General features: G+C 31.2%; 4 protein-coding genes across 5 annotated transcripts in view; 2 read left to right on the top strand and 2 right to left on the bottom strand.

Moving 5' to 3' along the window:
• Nucleotides 1-119: 119 nt before the first annotated feature.
• Nucleotides 120-1,279, top strand: LOC111676551 (39S ribosomal protein L47, mitochondrial). Its single transcript, XM_023437510.2, has 4 exons — nt 120-312; nt 378-815; nt 883-1,023; nt 1,088-1,279. The coding sequence occupies exons 1-4, from the start codon at nt 200-202 to the stop codon at nt 1,236-1,238; spliced, it is 843 nt and encodes a 280-aa protein (XP_023293278.2). The 5' UTR covers nt 120-199; the 3' UTR covers nt 1,239-1,279.
• A 19-nt stretch (nt 1,280-1,298) lies between these two features.
• On the bottom strand, nt 1,299-5,180 carry LOC111676535 (uncharacterized protein DDB_G0283697). The gene is made up of 4 exons (XM_046950452.1): nt 5,008-5,180; nt 3,040-3,261; nt 2,820-2,981; nt 1,299-2,753 (listed from the first exon to the last, which is right to left on the bottom strand). The coding sequence occupies exons 2-4, from the start codon at nt 3,067-3,069 to the stop codon at nt 1,299-1,301; spliced, it is 1,647 nt and encodes a 548-aa protein (XP_046806408.1). The 5' UTR covers nt 3,070-3,261; nt 5,008-5,180.
• On the top strand, nt 3,475-5,433 carry LOC111676541 (transcription factor Ouib-like). Its single transcript, XM_023437500.2, has 6 exons — nt 3,475-3,753; nt 3,817-3,942; nt 4,005-4,564; nt 4,649-4,783; nt 4,851-4,961; nt 5,027-5,433. Exons 1-6 carry the CDS (start codon nt 3,619-3,621, stop codon nt 5,214-5,216), a joined length of 1,257 nt encoding a protein of 418 aa, XP_023293268.2. The 5' UTR covers nt 3,475-3,618; the 3' UTR covers nt 5,217-5,433.
• Nucleotides 5,434-12,174: 6,741 nt separating this feature from the next.
• The window catches only part of LOC111676528 (RB1-inducible coiled-coil protein 1), a 13,355-nt gene continuing 5,924 nt past the window's right edge, over nt 12,175-19,605 (bottom strand). Inside the window, exons 1-5 of one of the 2 annotated variants that reach the window (XM_046950451.1) lie at nt 19,037-19,071; nt 14,124-17,673; nt 13,775-14,063; nt 13,608-13,707; nt 12,175-13,541 (exon numbers count right to left, since the gene is read on the bottom strand). In XM_046950451.1, the coding sequence (XP_046806407.1) occupies nt 12,634-13,541; nt 13,608-13,707; nt 13,775-14,063; nt 14,124-17,275 (4,449 nt within the window). In that variant the 5' untranslated portion in view covers nt 17,276-17,673; nt 19,037-19,071 and the 3' untranslated portion in view covers nt 12,175-12,633. Of the gene's footprint in view, nt 13,542-13,607; nt 13,708-13,774; nt 14,064-14,123; nt 17,674-19,036; nt 19,072-19,605 lie in introns of those variants that run through there. The other variant, XM_046950449.1, reaches the window with a different exon arrangement.

Below are 19,605 nucleotides of genomic sequence, written 5' to 3'. Positions count from 1 at the left end.
AAAAATTCTGCGATTTTTATTTATGCTCTAAAGTTGCCAACACTATTTCTATAAAATAATCTTTAATTTAATCTATTACAATATTACTCAGCGGTATGGCAACATTAACACAGCTGTTTTACATGTTTTCTTTTTTGTGGTGTTAAAAACGGTGGATGAACAATAAATACCCACCGGTTTTATTAAAAAATTGATTAAAATGTCCGGAATTACCAAAGTAATTAATGTTACACAGAGTGTCAGGAATCTTTGTTATACCATTGGCAACTTGTCTTTGCAACAAGCACAAAAGAATTCAACAAAACTTTTAAAGTAATGTTGACGAACGCATATTGTTATATTTTCCTTATTTTATGTAACAAAATTTTATTTTGCAGAGCACCACAATGTTTGCAAACATCAATTGCACCTTTAGCTGCAACAACAGTCAGTCGCCAGTTCTCGACGACACCACGTCGTAATGATTTAATGCAATTTTTCGATGATCCCAAAAATTGGAATGAAAATGAGGTTAAGGTTGGAAGAGCTTGGAAATTGGATGAGTTGCGTATTAAATCGAATAAGGAATTACATCAATTATGGTATGTTTTACTTAAGGAACGTAATATGCTATTGACCATGGAACATGAGTGCAACGATCAAATGGAATTGTTTCCCAGTCCCGATCGTTTGGATAAAGTGAAAATTTCTATGGAAAATTTAGAAACAGTCGTAAGGGAACGTAATAAAGCCTATCACTTATTGGAGACTGGAGAGACCGGTGAAAGGCCCAAGAAATTGGTGGCCAATAAATTGGGTATTAACTTCATGTACAAGTAAGTAGTAAAATTTTAACTTATTATTTTTTTTACCCACTAAAATGTTTTCGTTTTCTAATGTCAGATACTGTGAACATGTTTTGCCTCCTCAAATGAATGTTAAATGGATTAAATCACGTTCCCTTGGCTATGGTGGTAGAGCTGTACGTAAATTCCTTTTGCAATATCGTGAGAAACTTTATAATGAAAAACGCAAAGCCAAAAAGTAAGTGAAACAATATATTTTTGAATTAAATTGATCATTAATCTTGTTTTTCTTTGTATTTCAGTCGCTCTCGCAATGAGGCCATGATGCTCTTACGTCGCAATCCTCATATGGATCGTGATTTGTTGCGCCGTAAATTCCCTGGTGTAGATATAGATAAGCTAGTAAATACCGATAAAATACGTGGTCATTATATACCCAAGGTACAATCGTAAAACATTTAATTTAAATAAAAAAACGTTTTTTGTTTGAAAAAAAAAAATCACAACTAACTTTTATTCATCATTATCAAAAGTGATTTTCTTGCCTTGGAAGGCTGTTATGGCAGGTTTAAGTTTTTGCTTGGCAGCCCAGGAGGGATGCAGATCCTGTTCAGATTTAACGTTTTTAGGGGTTTGTGTTTTATTAAATGTTTGCTGTTGTGTTTGTTTACCATTGTCATCTTCATCTCCGAATGTTATCTTTTTACCTTGGAATCCTGTTATAACCGGTTTTAACTTTTGTTTGGCTGCCCAGGAAGGATGTAGATTTTCCTCTACATTAGTATTAACCATTTTATGTTTGAAATCTTGTCTGGAGTCGGAATTTTTCCTATCATTCCATTTGTTTTGTGAAAATTTACCATCTCTTCCATTATTAGTTTGTCTATTTTGTTGCCATTTATTCTGGTTCTCTCTGCCTTCATCTCGTCTATTCCAATTATTAGTTTGCGCTCTACTTTGGTTAAAATCTCTTTGATTTCTATCGTGGTTTTGTTGCCTTCGATCTTTAAAGTCTGTAGATTTTTTATCATAATTATTAAGTTTTATCATATGCAGGTCTCTTTTTTCTTCAATATCATTTTCATTATTTTGATTTCTTTTGATTACAGCAGTAGATAGATAATTTTCTCCAGTATCTGTTATGAAGAAGGGATCAACTACCATTTCTTCTTCCTCGGGATCCTCTTCTTCGCTAACAGGCACATTTTTAGCTAATTTATGTTTCTTCTCCTTTATTGTTTCAATTTCTGTTTCATTATCACTTTCTTCGCCAGAACTCTCAACTTCTACATTTAACTTTTCTTTTTTCTTAGGCTTTTCCTTATTTTGCTTACTTGTTTCAATTTCTGTTCCACTCTCACTTTCTGCTTCAGCATCTACTTCCTCTTCCTCGCTTGATTTTATGATTTCTTTCTTAACTTTTACATTTAACTTTTGTTTTTTATTGGCAGGTGTTATTTTCTTGGGGGTTTCTTTTATAGGTCTTTCCCTTTTTAATTGCTTATTGGGTTTCTTTTCCATGCTTTCCTCCACTTCCGCCTTAACATTTTCATTTGATAATTCCTCCACCTGCCAAGCACCTGTTGTTGATACATTCACATCCTTATCGTTTGTATCGAGTTCCTCATCGTCTCTATTCTGTTTATTCTCTTCCAACCATTCTTGTCGCTTACGTCCCATGGCTTTTTGTTGTTTCATTTCCAAACGTTTACGCCTTTTCTCTTCAGTTCTTTCGATTTTTTGTCGTCGTTTACTAGATTCCATAAGAGCTTCTCTCCATCCATCATTTTCGGCTTCATTTAGCTGCAGTTCTGTTTTAAACCTTTTGATTAAACCCTGCATTACTTTGTTCATACACAGCAAGGCAACTCCCACTTCTTCGGGTGTAGCTAAACCATTGGTAATGACTGCAGGGGCCGGCTTATCCAATAGTAAAACTTTTTTCATAATATCCATTCGTTTTAGTTTCTAGAAAGAGAATAATTGCTGCCTAGTTTAACACAAATACCTTCTTGTCTTCTTTTTTTGCCTTACCTTTAACAATTCCATAGTTTCCGTTGATTTTCTTATACGTTCCTTACATTTCGTATTATCTGGGTGTTTTTCCAACAGGGTCTTTAGTTTACGTATTTTATGCACGAGCTTATTAATGGTTTGTATGCGTGATTGTTGTATGCCTTTTTTATTGGATATTACCTTTAAAAATATGTTAAATTTTATTTTAAGAAATAGCTTTGAATATATTTTAACTTACCAAGTTATTAAATTTTAATTTATTTAACATTTTCGTTAATTTTATTAAAGAAAATATAAAAATATTTGCTACAATCAAAGCGTGTTTATATTTTTTATCAAGCAGATGTATGTTCAGTTAATGATGTTTTAAGTAAAATTATTAGTGCGTGTTCAGTTAAAGAAAACAATCAGCTGTTTAGATGTTGCCATATTAAGGATGAAATTTCAAAGTACAAACTGGCTAAGGAATTGATTTATAAAGAAAATTAGTAAAGAATTTAGTTAGTATTTTTATTTATAACTATTATTATAATTATTTAAAATTAAAAAAATTGTTTTTAATTCAATTTTTATTAATAATATATATTTTTTTATTTATTAGTAGTATATATTTAAAAATCTCTTTTAGGTATTTTCTCCAGATATGGCAATATTATTAAACTAAAAACAATCTGGCTTTCTAGAACATAAATTGATTTGCTTTTTTATTTTTAGTGTAAAAAACAGAATTAATTTGTTTTTACAAATAATAATATTAAATTATTACAATATTAAAACTAAACAAAGTTAACTAAGAAAACAAAACATTGTGCGAACAATGTCGGTTAGCAAGCTGTGTCGAATTTGTTTACAAGAAGATAAAGGACGTTCGGGAATGCAACCATTGTTTGATGAGAAAAATGCACGCTGTGCTGAAATAGTACAGCGCATTGAGGAATGTGGAGGCATAGTGGTAAATAGACTGCAATTATGGTTAAGAAAAGGAGTAATCTATTAAAATTAATATTTTTTCTAGCTCAAACATCATGAAGAATTTCCCAAAATGATTTGTTTACAATGTTTAGCCTCTTTGAATACTTCCTACAAGTTTCGTGCTCTATGCCAGGCCAGTGAACATGCTCTTTTGGATGCTATTGTTAAGGTAACAATTGTATAATAGGTAAACAGATATAAACTATTAATGAATTCTTTAAAACATTTTAGTCTGAAATGAAAACAGAACCTTTGGAGAATGCAGCCTCCTCAAGTCAAGCTAAACAAAAGCATAGCCAGGAAGATGAGGACGAGGCAGAAGATGAAATGTTTTTCGATTTACGACCTGATTATATAGAGGGTCAAGAGGTCGATTTCGATGATATAAATGATACAAAAACTGAATTTATAAACGATATGCCTGGTGGTGGTGGTGGCGATGATGATGATGATGAATTCTTTGGCATTGAAGAAATCGATTTGGATGAAATTGATGGTGAAGAACATTTAGATGATAGTGACTCGGATGATGATGAAAAAATATTTGATGGTGAATTTGTCTCAATACCCAAAAAAGTCAAACCACAACCAAAAGTTAAAAAGGAAAAGCAAGAATCTTCAAAAAAAGAAGATGCCAATAAAGAAAAGGTTAAACGTGGTAGGGGACGCAAGAAAAATGAAACAGAATCTGAAACAAATATATGTGAAATTTGTGGCAATATCTATTCAAAACGTAGTCTATTAAATATGCACATGAGACGTCATAGAGCAGAGAAACCATTTGAATGCGAGTAAGTGTAAAGGCTACAATAGTGTTTCCATTTATCGCTGATAATGTAAGTGCTAATTATGGTTTTTTTCCTTTATTTTTATAGAATTTGTGGCAAACACTTTACCTGTCCCTCAGAAATAGGCCGTCATATACGCATACATACGGGTGAAAAACCTTATGTTTGTCGTTTTTGTGGTCGTACATTTGCTGATCGTAGTACAAATATTAAACATGAAAGGTATTTATTTTATAAAATACCAAAAAACTAAATAAATTATAAGAAATTTGTTTTATATTTATTACAGAATACACACAAATGAAAGACCTTTTGTTTGTCAAACCTGCGGTAAATCCTTTACTTATTCTAATGTCTTAAAGAATCATATGTTAACACATACAGGAGAAAAACCATTTCCGTTAGTATATTAAACTTGTTTTAAGTTATAAATAGATTTTAATTACATATTCTTTGTCTTTACAGTTGCATTCCTTGTAATAAAACTTTTTCACGTAAACATCAATTAGATCAGCATTTGAGTACGATAACGCATCAGCAAACTGTTAAAAATTTACTACCCCAACAAACTGTTGTCTCCGATGATTCCGTACATGAGTTTACCGTACAAATAACTAGTGATAATCATCCTCATATTATACGTCAACAACATTGATAAAGCAAAAAATTTTTTAATTTTCGTTTTTTGTTTCCTTTTTTTTGTTTGTATTGTATATAATCAGTTATTATATACTTCACATAATTGATTTCAATCTTTATATACAAAAATTTTGTAATTTAAATTGTTTACAATGATTTTCATGCTTTTCGTTTTTTTAGAATTATGAATCCTTTTTATAGCAATACAAAATACAAGTAATATAATGTAAAAATATAATTAGTTTTATTGGTTTTGTGGAAATTTGCCCAGGAGAGGGAAAGGTTTTTTCTTGACTGATTTCTTATAGACAAAAAGTTGTTTATTGAAAAATCGTTTGAAAGTAGATTTTATAAAAATATTGAATATATTTTTATATCTTTCACCTTTGTGAGAAGGGTTTGAATGTCGAAGTGCTTTACGTGAGTACCTGATATGATGCCCTACCCCACGGTGGTCTTTTTCATCCACTGGGTAGACTTGAACAACGGTCTAACATCGCCCCTGAATCCTTCAATGAAAAACTCAGATGGCACTTTTTGTACATAGATTGGGCCGGTCCATGTACAAGCACTTTGCTGAAGTACTCGAGCTATCTAATCTCTGACCATTGCTGCCCCGTTGTTTAAATTCCAAAATGTAAAACATCACTTCCGTTTACAACCACACAGCTGGGATGGCCTCTATTGATTCGACAAGAGCACCTAGAGACGTATTTGGTAGTCCGAAATACCCAACAAATAGATCAGGATCCCTATTTTATGAACCGATAATGTGACAAAGTAGGAATTACAAAGTTAATAATTTCAATAATTGCCACAACAAGTAGTCGCGTAGCATGTATCAAAATATAGCCTGTTGAGATGGCAACATCATCGAGGAACTTCCCTGAAGCGAAGAAGGCATACTAAATCAGTACTGCTCTCCAATGTAAGGAGACTTTCTTAATCGTTCACACAATCCATCTCATCAGTTTCATGCTCATGATCATAAAGATCAATCTACGGGATGACAGGCAACCATTGAATACTAACGTGACAATTCCCCACCATATGTCAGTGTGCCATAACACGAACGGCGTCCCAAAATCGATCGGGCAATAGACAGTAACCAATTTTTTAGTCCCGGCCAGACTAGAGTGTTTGTTGAAATTAGTTTTTAGATAATACCAAATATCGGAAAGACCGGAATCTTCAATAATTCGGGAAAATCGCTATTTAAAATCAACCAAATTGGTCCATAAATAACGGAGATATGAGCAAAAATCTGAGACAATCTCTTAAAATTTCATCAAAAATTGAGTTTTTTTATTCATGCTCAAACAGAAATTGCAAGAAACAAAAACAAAATACATATTCATACGGTAAATTTTGTTATTGTTCTCTTGTTTATAAAAACAAAGCAGTGCGAGAGCAGCAGAGCGAGAGCAGCAGAGCAAGAGTAGCAGAGCAGCACTAGTGTGTTGTTGTTGGTTAGAAACATGAAATTAAGTATGTGGTGCCTGTCTTAAGTTAGAAGCTATAAAAGGGAACTTTTTGGTACTTTTTCGTTTTTCAAAATGTACTTTTTGAATTTTCTAATAATATTGAACCTAGAAATATAAAATTAAGTATGTAGAGTCGGAATTAGATGAAAACCCTTATAAGGAAACTTTTTGGTACTTTTTCGTTTTTTTTTAAAGTACTTTTTGATTACTATATAATATTGAACACAGATATATGAAATTAAGTGTGTAGAGCCCGGATTTGTTGTGAACAAATCAGTGGGGAATTTTTGGTACTTTTTCGTTCTACAAAAGGTACTTTTTGAATTTTCTATAATATTGAATCTAGAAACTTGAAATATGGTATGTAGAGTCTGAATTAGGTAACAACACATAAAAGGGAACTTTTTGATACTTTTTCGATTTTCAAAAAGTACTTTTTGATTATCATATAATATTGAACCTAGAAATATGAAATTAAGTATGTAGAGTCTGAATTAGGTGAAAACCCATAAAAGGGAACTTTTTGGTACTTTTTCGATTTTCAAAAGGTACTCTTTTGAATTTTCCATAATCTTAAACCTAAAAATATGAAATTTAGTATATAATTTGAATTAGGAGAAACCCTATTAAAGGGAAATTTTTGGTATTTTTTCGATTTTTAAAAGGTACTCTTTTGAATTTTTCATAATATTGAATCTAGAAACATGAAATTAAACATGTTGTGCCCGAAGTAAGTTATGTAAAAGAAGACTTATTCGTACTGACTTTTTTTAACACAACGTGGTGAAGGGTTTATAGATTCATCAACAACCGAATATAGAACTCTTAGGGCGAGTTTTTCTGATAAAGATAATCTTCATTCTTTGGTTAAACCTGGTTTAATATATGTTTCGTGTTTTTCAGTTATCAGTTAAGTTACTTATTATCTTAGTTTAACTGAGTGTAATTGGCCAATTAAACTCAAGTTATAAGTGAGAAAACACAATTAACAAAAACAATAAAACAATGATTTCGGAAAAACAAAAACTTAATATTTTAAGTAAATTGCAATTTTCTGATTTGTTTTGTTTTTTTAATTATTGTTTTTAATGTTTATTTAAAATTTTTCCAAAATTTTGCATTTTATTGTTTGCGAAAAACAGCTGTTCATTGTTTATGTTTTTGAGTGAAAACTTGGCAATACTAACAAAGTTAACTGAACTTAAATCTAAAACTGAAAAACACAGTCATAGGTTAAAGTCCGCCTAAATTTGTTCCGGGTTTAATCTAACAGCAAGTTAAGCCTAGTTTAACTGAGGAGTAAGAAACCTGGCCTTACTTGTTTTTAAATAAAAATAACAATTTATCCAAAAAAAATTATCATTTAATATTTATTTTTATTTGATTTTTTTTCTTTCGCTTTTACAATTTTTTTGTTTATTTATTTTGTTTTTAAATTAAATTTAAAGCAAATATATTATTTTAAATTTTGTTTGTTTTTTTCATTTTTTTATATTTACATAATTTTTGTATTAATTTTTATTAATTAATATTAAACTTACTTCCTTGCTAAAGACAAAATATAATGATGTAAAATCAAAAAAAAAAAGTAATGAAAACTTTAATCCAGTTTAAAAACTATATACATTTTTCTTTTCCTTTTTTAAATTTTAAATATATATTTTTTTTATTATTTTTTAAAAATATATATGTTTTTCTTTTTTAATTTTTATATAATAATTGAAAAAAAAACTCAAATTAATTTTTTTTTTATGAAAAAACTATCACTTTTGTTTAATATTTATATATATTTTATTGTTATTAATTAAAAATGTTTTTTTTTTATTTTTATAATATTTTAAATAATTTGTTTTTATTTTTTTTTTCACCATTTTAATAAATTTCTTGTATTTTTTTTGCATATTCCTATTAAAAGCAAATTGTGTTTTTTAAATAAATTTCTATAATTAATTTTCCTTTGTTTAAATATTGTTAAAACTAAAATTAATGTAGAAAAAAAGAAAGTATTTAGTATATATTTGTTTTTTAAAAACTAAATTGTATTTTTTTAATTATTTGATGGGTAGTGTTGTTGTAGTTTGTATTTTATTTTAGTTTTTCTTTTTTTTCGACAAAAAGTGTTTGTTGGGTATTGAAAGTGTTAATATTTTTTTAATTTTTTTTTCAGTGTAAAATTATTAAAAACTCTTTTAGAAAGAGTTTACTAAAATTAGTGATTTGTTGTTGTTGTCTAGGTGTTCGTTAAGTGTTTTTTTATATTTTTCTTTTTTTAACAGAAAAATAATTAGTTTTGTTTAAAAAATTATTAAAATTATTTTATTGAATGTCTTCATCTATTACTATTTTGTTTTATATAGTTTTTCTTTTTATTTATATTTTAAAGGGTTTAGTTTTTAGTTTCAACTGGACAAGAAAATTGTTTTTTGATTTTTTTTAATTAAAATACTTTAGTTATTTTTTTAGCCAGAGATAAGACAAATTTAAGTTTTTCTTTAATATTTTTATGAAAAAAACAAAAACCTTAAAAATATTCAAAATTTTATTGAAAATTGAAAACAAGTGAAATTTTAGTTTCAAATAAAAACTTCAAGAGCGCGTTTTTCAGATAAAGATAGTCTACATTCTTTGTTTAAACCTAGTTTAATATATCTTCTGTATTTTTCAGTAAACAGTAACGTTACTTAGGGCGAGTTTTTCTGATAAAGATAATCTTCATTCTTTGGTTAAACCTGGTTTAATATATGTCTCGTGTTTTTCAGTTATCAGTAAAGTTACTTATTATCTTAGTTTCACTGAGTGTAATTGGCCAATTAAACTTAAGTTATATGTGAGAAAACACAATTAACAAAAACAATAAAACAATGATTTCGGAAGAACAAAAACTTTTTATTTTAAGTAAATTACATTTTTCTGATTTGTTTTGTTTTATTTGTTATAGTTTTAAATGTTTATTTAACATTTTTTCAAAAAATTTTCATTTTACAAAAGTATTATTTGCAAAAAACAGCTGTTTATTGTTTATGTTTTTGAGTGGAAAGTTGGCAAAACTAACAAAGTTAACTAAACCTAAATCCATAATTGAAAAACACAATCATCGGTTAAAGTCCGCCTAAATTTGTTCGGAGTTTAATCTAACAGCAAGTTAAACCTAGTTTAACTGAGGAGTAAGAAATCCGCCCTAACAAAGTTAACTGAGCTTAAATCTAAAACTGAAAAATACAATCATCGGTTAAAGTCCGCCTAAATTTGTACCGAGTTTAATCTAACAGCAAGTTATGCCTAGTTAATTGATTAGTAAGAAACCCGCCCTAAGCTTGTCGTAATAAAGGTCAAATAAAGAAACACTAGGAAACTTTTGAATTTGTGTGAGAGAGAATATCATTCATCTCTATCGTGGTACGGAGTTCCTCGTACTCGGAAACTTGTTCAGTTATTCTTCTCATTCGTACAACAAATCAATGCAATTTACACGTAGTTTCTGAAACAAAAGTTTCTATGGAAACAAAAGTTTCCCAGTGTGGACTAGGTCTAACTAAAGCCAGATGAATGCGAGAAAGCATAGAACGCGTGGTGTGGACTTCCAGCTTAAAGGTTGAATGATGAATAAGAGAGTGAATGACGAAAAATTTTATCGTGTGACGGGTTTAGGGCGGATTTTTTACTCATCAGTTAAACTAGGCTTAACTTGCTGTTAGATTAAAGTCGGAACAAATTTAGGCGGACTTTAACCTATGACTGTGTTTTTCAGTTTTAGATTTAAGTTCAGTTAACTTTGTTAGTATTGCCAACTTTTCACTCAAAAACATAAACAATGAACAGCTGTTTTTTGTAAACAATACTTTTGTAAAATGGAAAATTTTGGAAAAATGTTAAATAAACATTTAAAACAATAATAAAACAAAACAAATCAGAAAATTGCAATTTACTTAAAATATTATGTTTTTGTTCTTTCGAAATCATTGTTTTATTGTTTTTGTTAATTGTGTTTTCTCATTTATAACTTGAGTTTAATTGGCCAATTACACTCAATTAAACTAAGATAATTAGTAATTTTACTGATAACTGAAAAACACGAAACATATATTAAATCAGGTTTACCCAAAGAATGAAGATTATCTTTATCAGAAAAACTCGCCTTTAAGCTTTTATTTTAAGATCAACATATTGGACGTTTAGATGACATAAGTGAAGATGTGTTCGCAATGTTATTACGTCTTAAATATGGCGACAACCCGTTTCAAACTAAAGCTTATTCGCTCACGTATGCGGTAATGCGGACGGACCTTCATGAATACCGACTTTTGAATAATGGAAAGTTTTTTTTTGGAAAAAAGTCTATAAAACTATTACATTGTAGAAAAAAATAGTTGAAAAAAGTCGACCTTCTAATAAAAGTCGAAATATTTAAGTCGTAAAAAGTTAATATTTATAAAAGTTCGAATAATTTACAATTTCATAATCATATTCATAAATTAAATAAGAAATGTAGGTCAGTCGATTATGTAATACATGGCGAAAAGTCGACTTTTTGTTTCTACTAGAGAACTACAGACGTTCTTTCCGTTGTTGTTGTTGTTGTAATACTGACACGTGAAAAGTGTAGCGAAAAATTTCTATCTGATTTGATAATTCTTAGTCGTAGCTGTAACAGATTGGCTGTGACTGGATGTTCTTTCCTGGGGAAAAAACTTTTGCTTGACACATTGGAAAACTTTTGATTTTTGTGTGTGAGAGAAAGAGAAAAAAATATCAACCATCTCTCTCACACACAAAATCAAAAGTTTCACAGTGTGAACCAGGTCTTAATGAATTTTTTACAATATAGTCGACTTTGTGCCAAAAAAAGTCGACTTTAAATTTTTGATTTTTTAATTAAAAATACGATTTATAGAATATAAATTGTTTCTGCATTTAAAAATCGCTTTAAATTTGTTTAAAACTTTAGTAAATTTGTGTTTGTTTGTTTACATTAATCGAATGTATTTATTTTTCAATTTTAATAAGTGTTGTTTTGAAAAATAATACAAAAATTTTAGTTTTCATCATAATAAAACATATTTCAAATAAAATTTTCAAAATTTTAAAACAAATAGTTATTTTCTTTACAGTTCGTTCGAGAATTTATCGTGTTTTATAAATATGTATTAAAAATTACTTTAAAAAAAAGAAAATGTTGGTAAATAATAATAATAATAAAAAGAAATATAATAAAATAAAACAAAATTTTGTTTAAGAAAAGATAAACTGAATATTTTTGTAAAATTTATTATAAAAAAAAAACATTTTATAAGAATTTGTTAAAATTTTTAACAAAAACTAATTAAAAAAAAACGAAACTTTGAAATAATGAAAATGTTTCTTATTTTTTTAAATTTGTCTTATCCTGGGGATCAATTGTATGTATATTATTTAAGATAAATTAGTTTTTCTTCTTTCTTTCTTTTTTCTTATATCAGTTTCTTTATTATTAGTTTATTTATAAATATAACTTTTTTATTCTTTTAATTTGTTTATGGTTTTATTGTAAGTTTTTGTTTTACATTAAAAACATTGAAGGATTAGCAGCACAACATTTAAAGTGAGAGAGAGAGAGTGAGAGAGTAAGTTTTTTTATTTTCATTTGTAGAATTTGTTGTTTCGTTCCAAAGAGACGTATGTTTTATATATTTTTTAAATATTTATTAGCTTAAGATAATTTTAACTGATTTTTTTGTTTTTGTTTTGTTTGTGGTTACTTTTGGTCAAGCTTAGTTAATAATAGTTTGACAAAGGGATAGTAATAATTATATTAATAATAGTATTCTTTTTCATAAAATATAAAACCAAAAAAAGAAAAATAAAAATGATTAAATTAAAAAAAGAAACAAAAAAATGTAAAGTAATGTTTTACCCATTCCTAAATGGTCTACAATTAGTATTAATTATAATTAAATAAAATTGATTTCAACACTATTCGGATATGGGAAAATCAGTATCGTCTTTAGGTTCCAAAGATCTATACTCATCCGAATCTTCACTGGTCGTACCAATAGAGGTTGGTATGGAGGGTGAACTTTTATCGGTTATTTCTTGATTACAAGGGGGTATAAATATAGCTGCAGAGGTGTTTGTGGTAGAGGCTGTAGAGGAGGAGACTACAATTTGTGGTGCACCACTGGACAACATTAAGCTAGTGCTGGTGGTGGTGCTAACAAAAGTTTCACTATCCTCTTGTGTGGTTAAAGTTGTGGTTGCTGCTGCAGCTGTTGTTGTTGTTGTTACATTATTTTGTATATCGGCAGAGGCCAACATTAAATCTAATTCCAATTTGCTGGCTGTAGCTGTTGGCTGCTCTGTTATCACAGTCGTTTGTTGTTGTGGTTGTTGTTGTGTTTGTAAATTAGTATTAGTAACCTCCACCACACCGCCACCACTTGAGGCCGAGGCTGCTAAAACATTTTCATCTTCTTCGCTGACACTAATATAGCGACAACGTTCACTTAACAGTGACACTGGTTCATCATCCTCCTCCGTAACACTGGTTATGCTCATAGTGCGTTCTTTAAACGCTAACATAGCCGCCGGCGTAACAGCTGTGGACTGATTATTAGCTGTTGTTGTTATAATGGTAATGGGTGATGTGGCCAGTGGTATTGTAGTTGTGTTTGCAACAGCGGCATCTACTACATCTCTGGGCAGACTACCAATGCCGGACGATGTAGTGGTTATGGCACTTAAAGATGGTGAAGTGCCCATGGCAGTACTAGTACTAGTTACTGCTGCAGTAGCGGCGGCATTAGTGGTGGAGGAAGCTTGCGACGCTTCGCTATGAGACTCACATTGCGATATAGAACGACTTATAGTTGAAGTTGAAAAAGCTATAAAGAATGGATGCGGTGAAAAATTAGTTAAATTAAAATATTGTTAAAGCAAAACACTCTTACATTCTAAACGTTCACGTCGGGAGGACTGTCTAGAGACCAAAGGGGTCAATTTGATGCGATAGAATTTCGAGCCTCTTGTAACACGGTAACGGTTTTCATCCTGTAAAGAGAAACGTAAAAAATACTAGAATCTATCTCAAATAGATAAATGTTATTTAAACTCTTACCTTTCTAGCTTGACAATATTCCTTTTCTACCACCCGTCCAATGGCATAATAAGGCATTGGTATGGTAGACTCCTCACCGGCATGGGGCAAACGCAAATTCATAGCAGGCAAACTATCACCATGAACAAAATATAAACTAGGCGAATCTTGGACGACCATAAATTGTCCGTGACGCATGCTCCATACGACCAACACTAAATCACCCTTAGAACAGGACTCCAAAACAATTAATTTATGACTAGAGCCACTGGATTTAGAGCGTGTCAGGGGCGATTGTTCATAAGTAGAGCTAAAGGGAAAAATATATGATATAACTCTTTTAAAATCCTTTAACCCATCTCCAACTTACCCTTTAAGAGCTGCAAATGAACTTTCCATTTCTAGACGTTTAGACTTTTCCAAACATAGTTCCTCTTCCAAACGACATTTGTCTCTATTTAGATAATCGATTTTCTCTTTCAACCAACTATTGCCCTCTTCATTGGTGAGCGCATCCAAGCGCGTTTTTAATTGATAATTTTCTTTCGTTAACATGAGATCCTTTTCACGCAATTGTTCCAATTGCCTTTCCTTCTCCTCGAGCATTTCCTTAAGGATACTAACATTTGCCATCACAGATTCTGAGTTTAATGGGAATATTTTCGATTGCCATATGGAGCGTTCCATTTCTATGGCGGCTGTAATAGCCTTTTCTTTTTCGGCTTCCAATTCGCTGCGCAATTGAGACAATATAGTGTCGTGCATATGCTTTTCAATTACATTATCCGGATTTGTTTCTAAGCTTAGATCCGATGGTGAACGTTCCATGGAAGTCATTAGCTTAAAGCGTTGTCTTAAAGACTCTATTTCAGTTTTGTGTTCGTGTATGAGTTTTTCACGGGCCTCTAAAACGGCCTGTTCTTTCTCCGCCTCATGACATTTCATTTTTTCTTTCAACTCTTCCAACTGGGCCTCCAAAGTGGCGCATTTTATTTGCATGGTTGACATTTCACGATTCAAATCTTTTTCTTGTTTTAACTCTTGATCTCGTTTATCTAATTCTTCTCTTAGCTGTAAGATTTGCTGCTCTCTTTGCGCCTGTTGACGGCTGAGTTCTTGCTCTCTGGCCTCACATTGCATTCTCAAAACATTCCATTTGTCATTGATAGTATCTAGTTCCGTTTGCATATCTTCCTTTTGATTGATAGATTCCTCACGGAATGTTTGCAAATTGCCACGCGCCAGATGTATACATTCCAAGGCCAATTTCGACATGGCACCCAGCATAGCACGCATGTGAGTCACCTCATTTCGAAGTGTTTCCGAATTTTCATCCGTCAAAGTCTCCACACTTTGGGTGATCAACTGATCCGTAGCCGTACTTTTGGTGAATGTAGAAATATGCTGCATATTTTCACTGGTCGATGTTGCTACCGATTGTTGCTGGCTATTTGGGGGAACTTGTTCAAATTCGGTTTCCGTATCTGTTTCGGACTCTTCACCGCCCGTCATGCCAGAAGCGTCTTTGCGTAGCTCACTTAATCTAGGATTTAAAGGCATTTTTCCGCTTACTACCATGGCCGTTGATTGTTCATCTTCTCCGGAATTTTGCTTTAACTCTTCGGCTGCTCGTTTTTGTTTTTGCTTAAGCAATTCTTCGAAACGTTCTCGCTGATGAGTGCCTGAACGGGAGACGAAAAAATATATCACAGGTTCCATGTCAGGCAGCTGTATTTGCGAGGCCATTTCGGGCAAGTGTGATGTCAACACATCTATATCAGATCTAGTAATGTTGGGCAAACGGGCATCAAATATGAGGGGATTTTCATTGGCGAAAGCTGGTGGCATATCGGCCATGCCGGGGAATAGTATATTCAAAAAATGTCCTTCGAAACTGCAGTTAAACTGCTGGCGTCGTTTCATTTCCTCACTGTGTATGGAATCAAAATCTTCCGCTAGTTTAGAGGCCCACAAACGGAATTCCGTGGAGAAGATCTTACGACGCATTACCTCGGTCACAGCGGCCACATACATATTAGGGGCCTGATGTATTTGATCTATAATGTGTATGTGGCGTTCGGCTCGTCTCAAACATCGATGATAGAACAGTAAACGATTATCAAACTCGCTCATGGCATTTTCTATATACACAATACGTTTAAGACGGGCATGCAGATTAGCACCCAATTCATCCTTGGCTTTTGCTATACAGTGCCTGTGTTCACGTATCTTTTTGTGGTTCTGCAACATCACCAGCAACTGTGACTGATGCGAGGCACATAGATCGGGCAATATTGAAGTATCTCTTAGATTTATGGCCCTATTTTGATTTTGTTGAAAGGCGGTCGAGAGTTCTCGCTGATCTTTGACCATGCTCTTGATTTTGTACTTGAACTCTTCGAGTTTACAAAGGCGTTCTCCCAAACCTCTTATCTCCTTGACGTCACTTTGTTCGGCCAATTTTATAATACTTTGTACTTCTTGCTTTAACTTTTCGTAGACATCCTCATTGAAAGTGGCCAGGCCTTGGATGCATTCGTCTGACATGGTTCTAAGAACATTGTGGTTCTCTTTAGAAGTTATCCACTGCAGCAAATTTAATCTGCGCGCTGTATTTGATGTGTTAGAAGTTTGGGAGGTTTGTGAGGTTCGTTCCTCGTTCGTTTCAGTGGCCATTTTCAGTTTTTTATTGGGAGAAGTAGAAGTAGAGGAAGTGCTTTTATCTTCCGAATTATCGGCAACTTCTGATACTCCTACAGCACCTACAGCCTCTCCGCTGCCTTCCTCATTTGCCACGGCCGCATTAGCACCAGCCATTAATACCGATTGTTGTTGAGTTGTTGATCTGGAGAAGACATCATCGTTCTCTAAGAACTCGTCAAAACCATGAAAATCCGCCTCGGCTAATGACATCAGACCGGGCAATATGGGTATGCGAGAGAGTTTGGACAAGTCATCGGAGAAGTTGCGTAAGAGTTCCAAAAAAGAAGAACGTCGCTCCAAGTGTCTGTCGAAAGCCTCACAGAAATTTCGAAAGCGAGAACGAAACTCTTCGGTCAAATCCTCCATATTAGCCACCACCGCCGACCAACCCTGCTGTTGTAGATGCTGTTCATGTACCAAACGCTCACACAAACGATCCTCTTCTCGAGCTAAATCATGCATGCGTAAAGCAATTTGTGCTCTCTTCACCACCGTATCATAAACGGCCGGCAGCTCTAAGCTTCGTTCCACCTGTTCCCTTAAATCCAAATCAGCTTCTGGTGGCGCCAGTGATGGTGGCAATTTAACATCTCCCGTTAAGAACATATAAATGGGATTTGTATCGGTGCCGGCAGAATAATACGAGACTTGAGTGGTGTGTGTTAACATCTCGCCACCGCTTACTAAAAGCACAATATTCGAGGCCGGTATATTATGCAGACGTTCTATTGTATCCTTGAGATTTTCGACAGAGGACAGTGCTACTGTCATATCAAAATTTAACATACGACCCACGTCGACATGAAAAACGTACAACATTTTGTTGCTGTTTTTGTCGTAGTCGTTGCTTTTACGGGTATTATTTTGAAAATTTTAAAAGTTGTGCTAATTATAAGATCCAGCTTTCTTAAGGCTTTTATATTTTCTAGCTGTCAATGATCGGTGACTGTATTAAAGTCACCAATGCAAAGTTTTTTTTTTTATTGTAGAGAGTGTTGGCAGTGTTAATTATGTTTATAATTCTATATTCATTTATTTGTATTTCTTCTATTTATTTGGTTATTTTGGTGGTTTTGGGCTGTGAGTGATGGGCCTTCATTTAATTTATTTACTTTTCCAACATTTAAGTTTTTTTGTATGGTGCTTTTTCGTTTTCATCAAGGCAAGAGTTGCAACTCTATACCTCTAGCAAAAAAATTGGCAACAAATTTTAAAAACTGTAAAGATAAGATAAAAGGAATATTATTAGAGTCTTTAAGAATAGAGTTTTAAAGAGAATAATTAAGGATGAGAGTGATTTAAATAGAAACTGAAGTTTTCAGCGGCTTTTAAGAAAAATTGTTGTATTTGTTCACAGAAATTGTAACTGACAAAGTTTCTGATCAGAATTTTTCCTAATTAAAGATTTTTGATGAAAATTATTCTTAAGAAAAACTTCCTGGTCGACTTTTTGTTTCAACTATAAAACCTCACCACAGCAGATATATTTAAGAATAATATGGCAATACTATTAATACAAGTTGCCACATAGTAATTAAGAGATAATAACGGTAAATCTTTCAGTATAATTGTAAACAAACATTGTGCTTCTTCTTTTTTATATAAAAACTCTTGATATTAGAATAATTTGTTTAAAAACATTTTTTATAGAAAATATTTTATAATTATTATGAAAAAGTAGTTGTTGTTTTTGCAATGTCTGGACTTATGGCAAAAAAACTATATATTTACTCATAACAAAATATAAAAAAAACTAAAATAGTAGTGCATAATGGAAAAACAAATCTTTGCTGATAACAAAAATAGCGTCATTTTTTATATATTTTATACGAAAAAAACACATAATTTTAAATATAAACAAAAACAAACTATTATTTCATATACAAACTAGTAGTTGATACTTATAAGAGAGACAAATATAATACCACGAGTCAAATATTTTTCAAACAAAGTTTTTTTTACGATTTTATTATTATTTTCAAGAACGTGTTTTTGCGCGTTGGTCTTGATTTGGAATGAAAAAAATAATAATAAACAAAGAAAACAAAAACTAATCACAACAAAATAATAAAAAAACACTCACACACTTACTGCACACACACACACAATTAATGTACACACTTAATCTCTATAGCAGTGGTTGGTCCTCAGAGATTCGAGGGGGGGTAAAAAACAAGAAATAAATAAAACAGCTGATTTACGAATGTAAAAAAACACTTCTTAAAATATATAGAAAATGTCCAATACTAGTTTTTAAACAATCTCACAATCTTTAAAATTTGTCTTTTACACTCTTCAAGTCGATGGCTGATTTATAGGAAATTTATAAAATAGATTAACAAAAACAGCAGAATATTAATAAAATCAAAACAATTACCAACAAAAAATAACACTAACAACTATTTTACTCTTAATTAATACGAATTTATGCAAATTTAATCATTTTCAAAAATAAACCTATAGCTTTGAAATATTCAACACTATTTACATCATTTTTTCAAACTACTTTCTTATTTTCCCTCAAATGTTTTGTTTTGCTTTTAATTATGTTGTTTATTAATAATTTATTTATATACATACATACTTATTTAAAAGTTTTAATATTGTTTAAGTATTTGTTTATTTCATTTTTCTATTTAGCTCGTTTTTTCTCTTGAAGATCCATTTTTTTATATACAATAAAACGTAATAGTTTGTTATTTATAAATTATGTTATAGTATTTTATTTATAAATTGCACACGTGTATGTCCTACTACACTTATTCAAATACTTGTATATAATTTGAAACGTTCTTTTACTTGCAATTGCTCTTTTAAGACTGATTTGTTTTTCTGTCACAACTTCTCAATCAGACTAATCACAAAGCATGATGATCATTAGTGTGTGTATTGATCATTATTATATTGTTCTTTCTATACCCACTACTTGCTACTTACTACCTGCTAAAATATATACAAATTTCATTTTGTTCAGGTACTTTTTTTGTTTAGGTTTAACACAAAAATGTACCAAGTGTTTTAAAGCAATGAAGTTGCCAGATTTGTAATATTGAATTATAAGGGGAAACATTAATAAAATATTTTTTTAAAAAAGAAATGATTTTAAAAATTTTATAGATAGAAAGATATATAGATGGATAGATAGGTAG

This window comes from Lucilia cuprina, chromosome 4, assembly GCF_022045245.1.
Source record: "Lucilia cuprina isolate Lc7/37 chromosome 4, ASM2204524v1, whole genome shotgun sequence".
Lineage (NCBI taxonomy): Eukaryota > Metazoa > Arthropoda > Insecta > Diptera > Calliphoridae > Lucilia > Lucilia cuprina.
Note: the sequence above shows the minus strand (reverse complement) of the source record. Positions and strands in the feature narration are given on the sequence as shown.

What these genes read in the sequence shown, in the direction of transcription:
- LOC111676551 (XM_023437510.2), top strand. Translation starts at nt 200, where the DNA reads ATGTCCGGAATTACCAAAGTAATTAATGTTACACAGAGTGTCAGGAAT. An exon ending in AATTCAACAAAACTTTTAAA is followed by an intron (nt 313 to 377) that starts GTAATGTTGACG and finishes TTTATTTTGCAG; the next exon opens with AGCACCACAATGTTTGCAAA. An exon ending in GAAAAACGCAAAGCCAAAAA is followed by an intron (nt 1,024 to 1,087) that starts GTAAGTGAAACA and finishes TTTGTATTTCAG; the next exon opens with TCGCTCTCGCAATGAGGCCA.
- LOC111676535 (XM_046950452.1), bottom strand. Translation starts at nt 3,069, where the DNA reads ATGTTAAATAAATTAAAATTTAATAACTTG. An exon ending in AATTAAAATTTAATAACTTG is followed by an intron (nt 2,982 to 3,039) that starts GTAAGTTAAAAT and finishes ATATTTTTAAAG; the next exon opens with GTAATATCCAATAAAAAAGG. An exon ending in AAACTATGGAATTGTTAAAG is followed by an intron (nt 2,754 to 2,819) that starts GTAAGGCAAAAA and finishes TTCTCTTTCTAG; the next exon opens with AAACTAAAACGAATGGATAT.
- LOC111676541 (XM_023437500.2), top strand. Translation starts at nt 3,619, where the DNA reads ATGTCGGTTAGCAAGCTGTGTCGAATTTGTTTACAAGAAGATAAAGGA. An exon ending in TTTTGGATGCTATTGTTAAG is followed by an intron (nt 3,943 to 4,004) that starts GTAACAATTGTA and finishes AAAACATTTTAG; the next exon opens with TCTGAAATGAAAACAGAACC. An exon ending in ACAGGAGAAAAACCATTTCC is followed by an intron (nt 4,962 to 5,026) that starts GTTAGTATATTA and finishes TTGTCTTTACAG; the next exon opens with TTGCATTCCTTGTAATAAAA.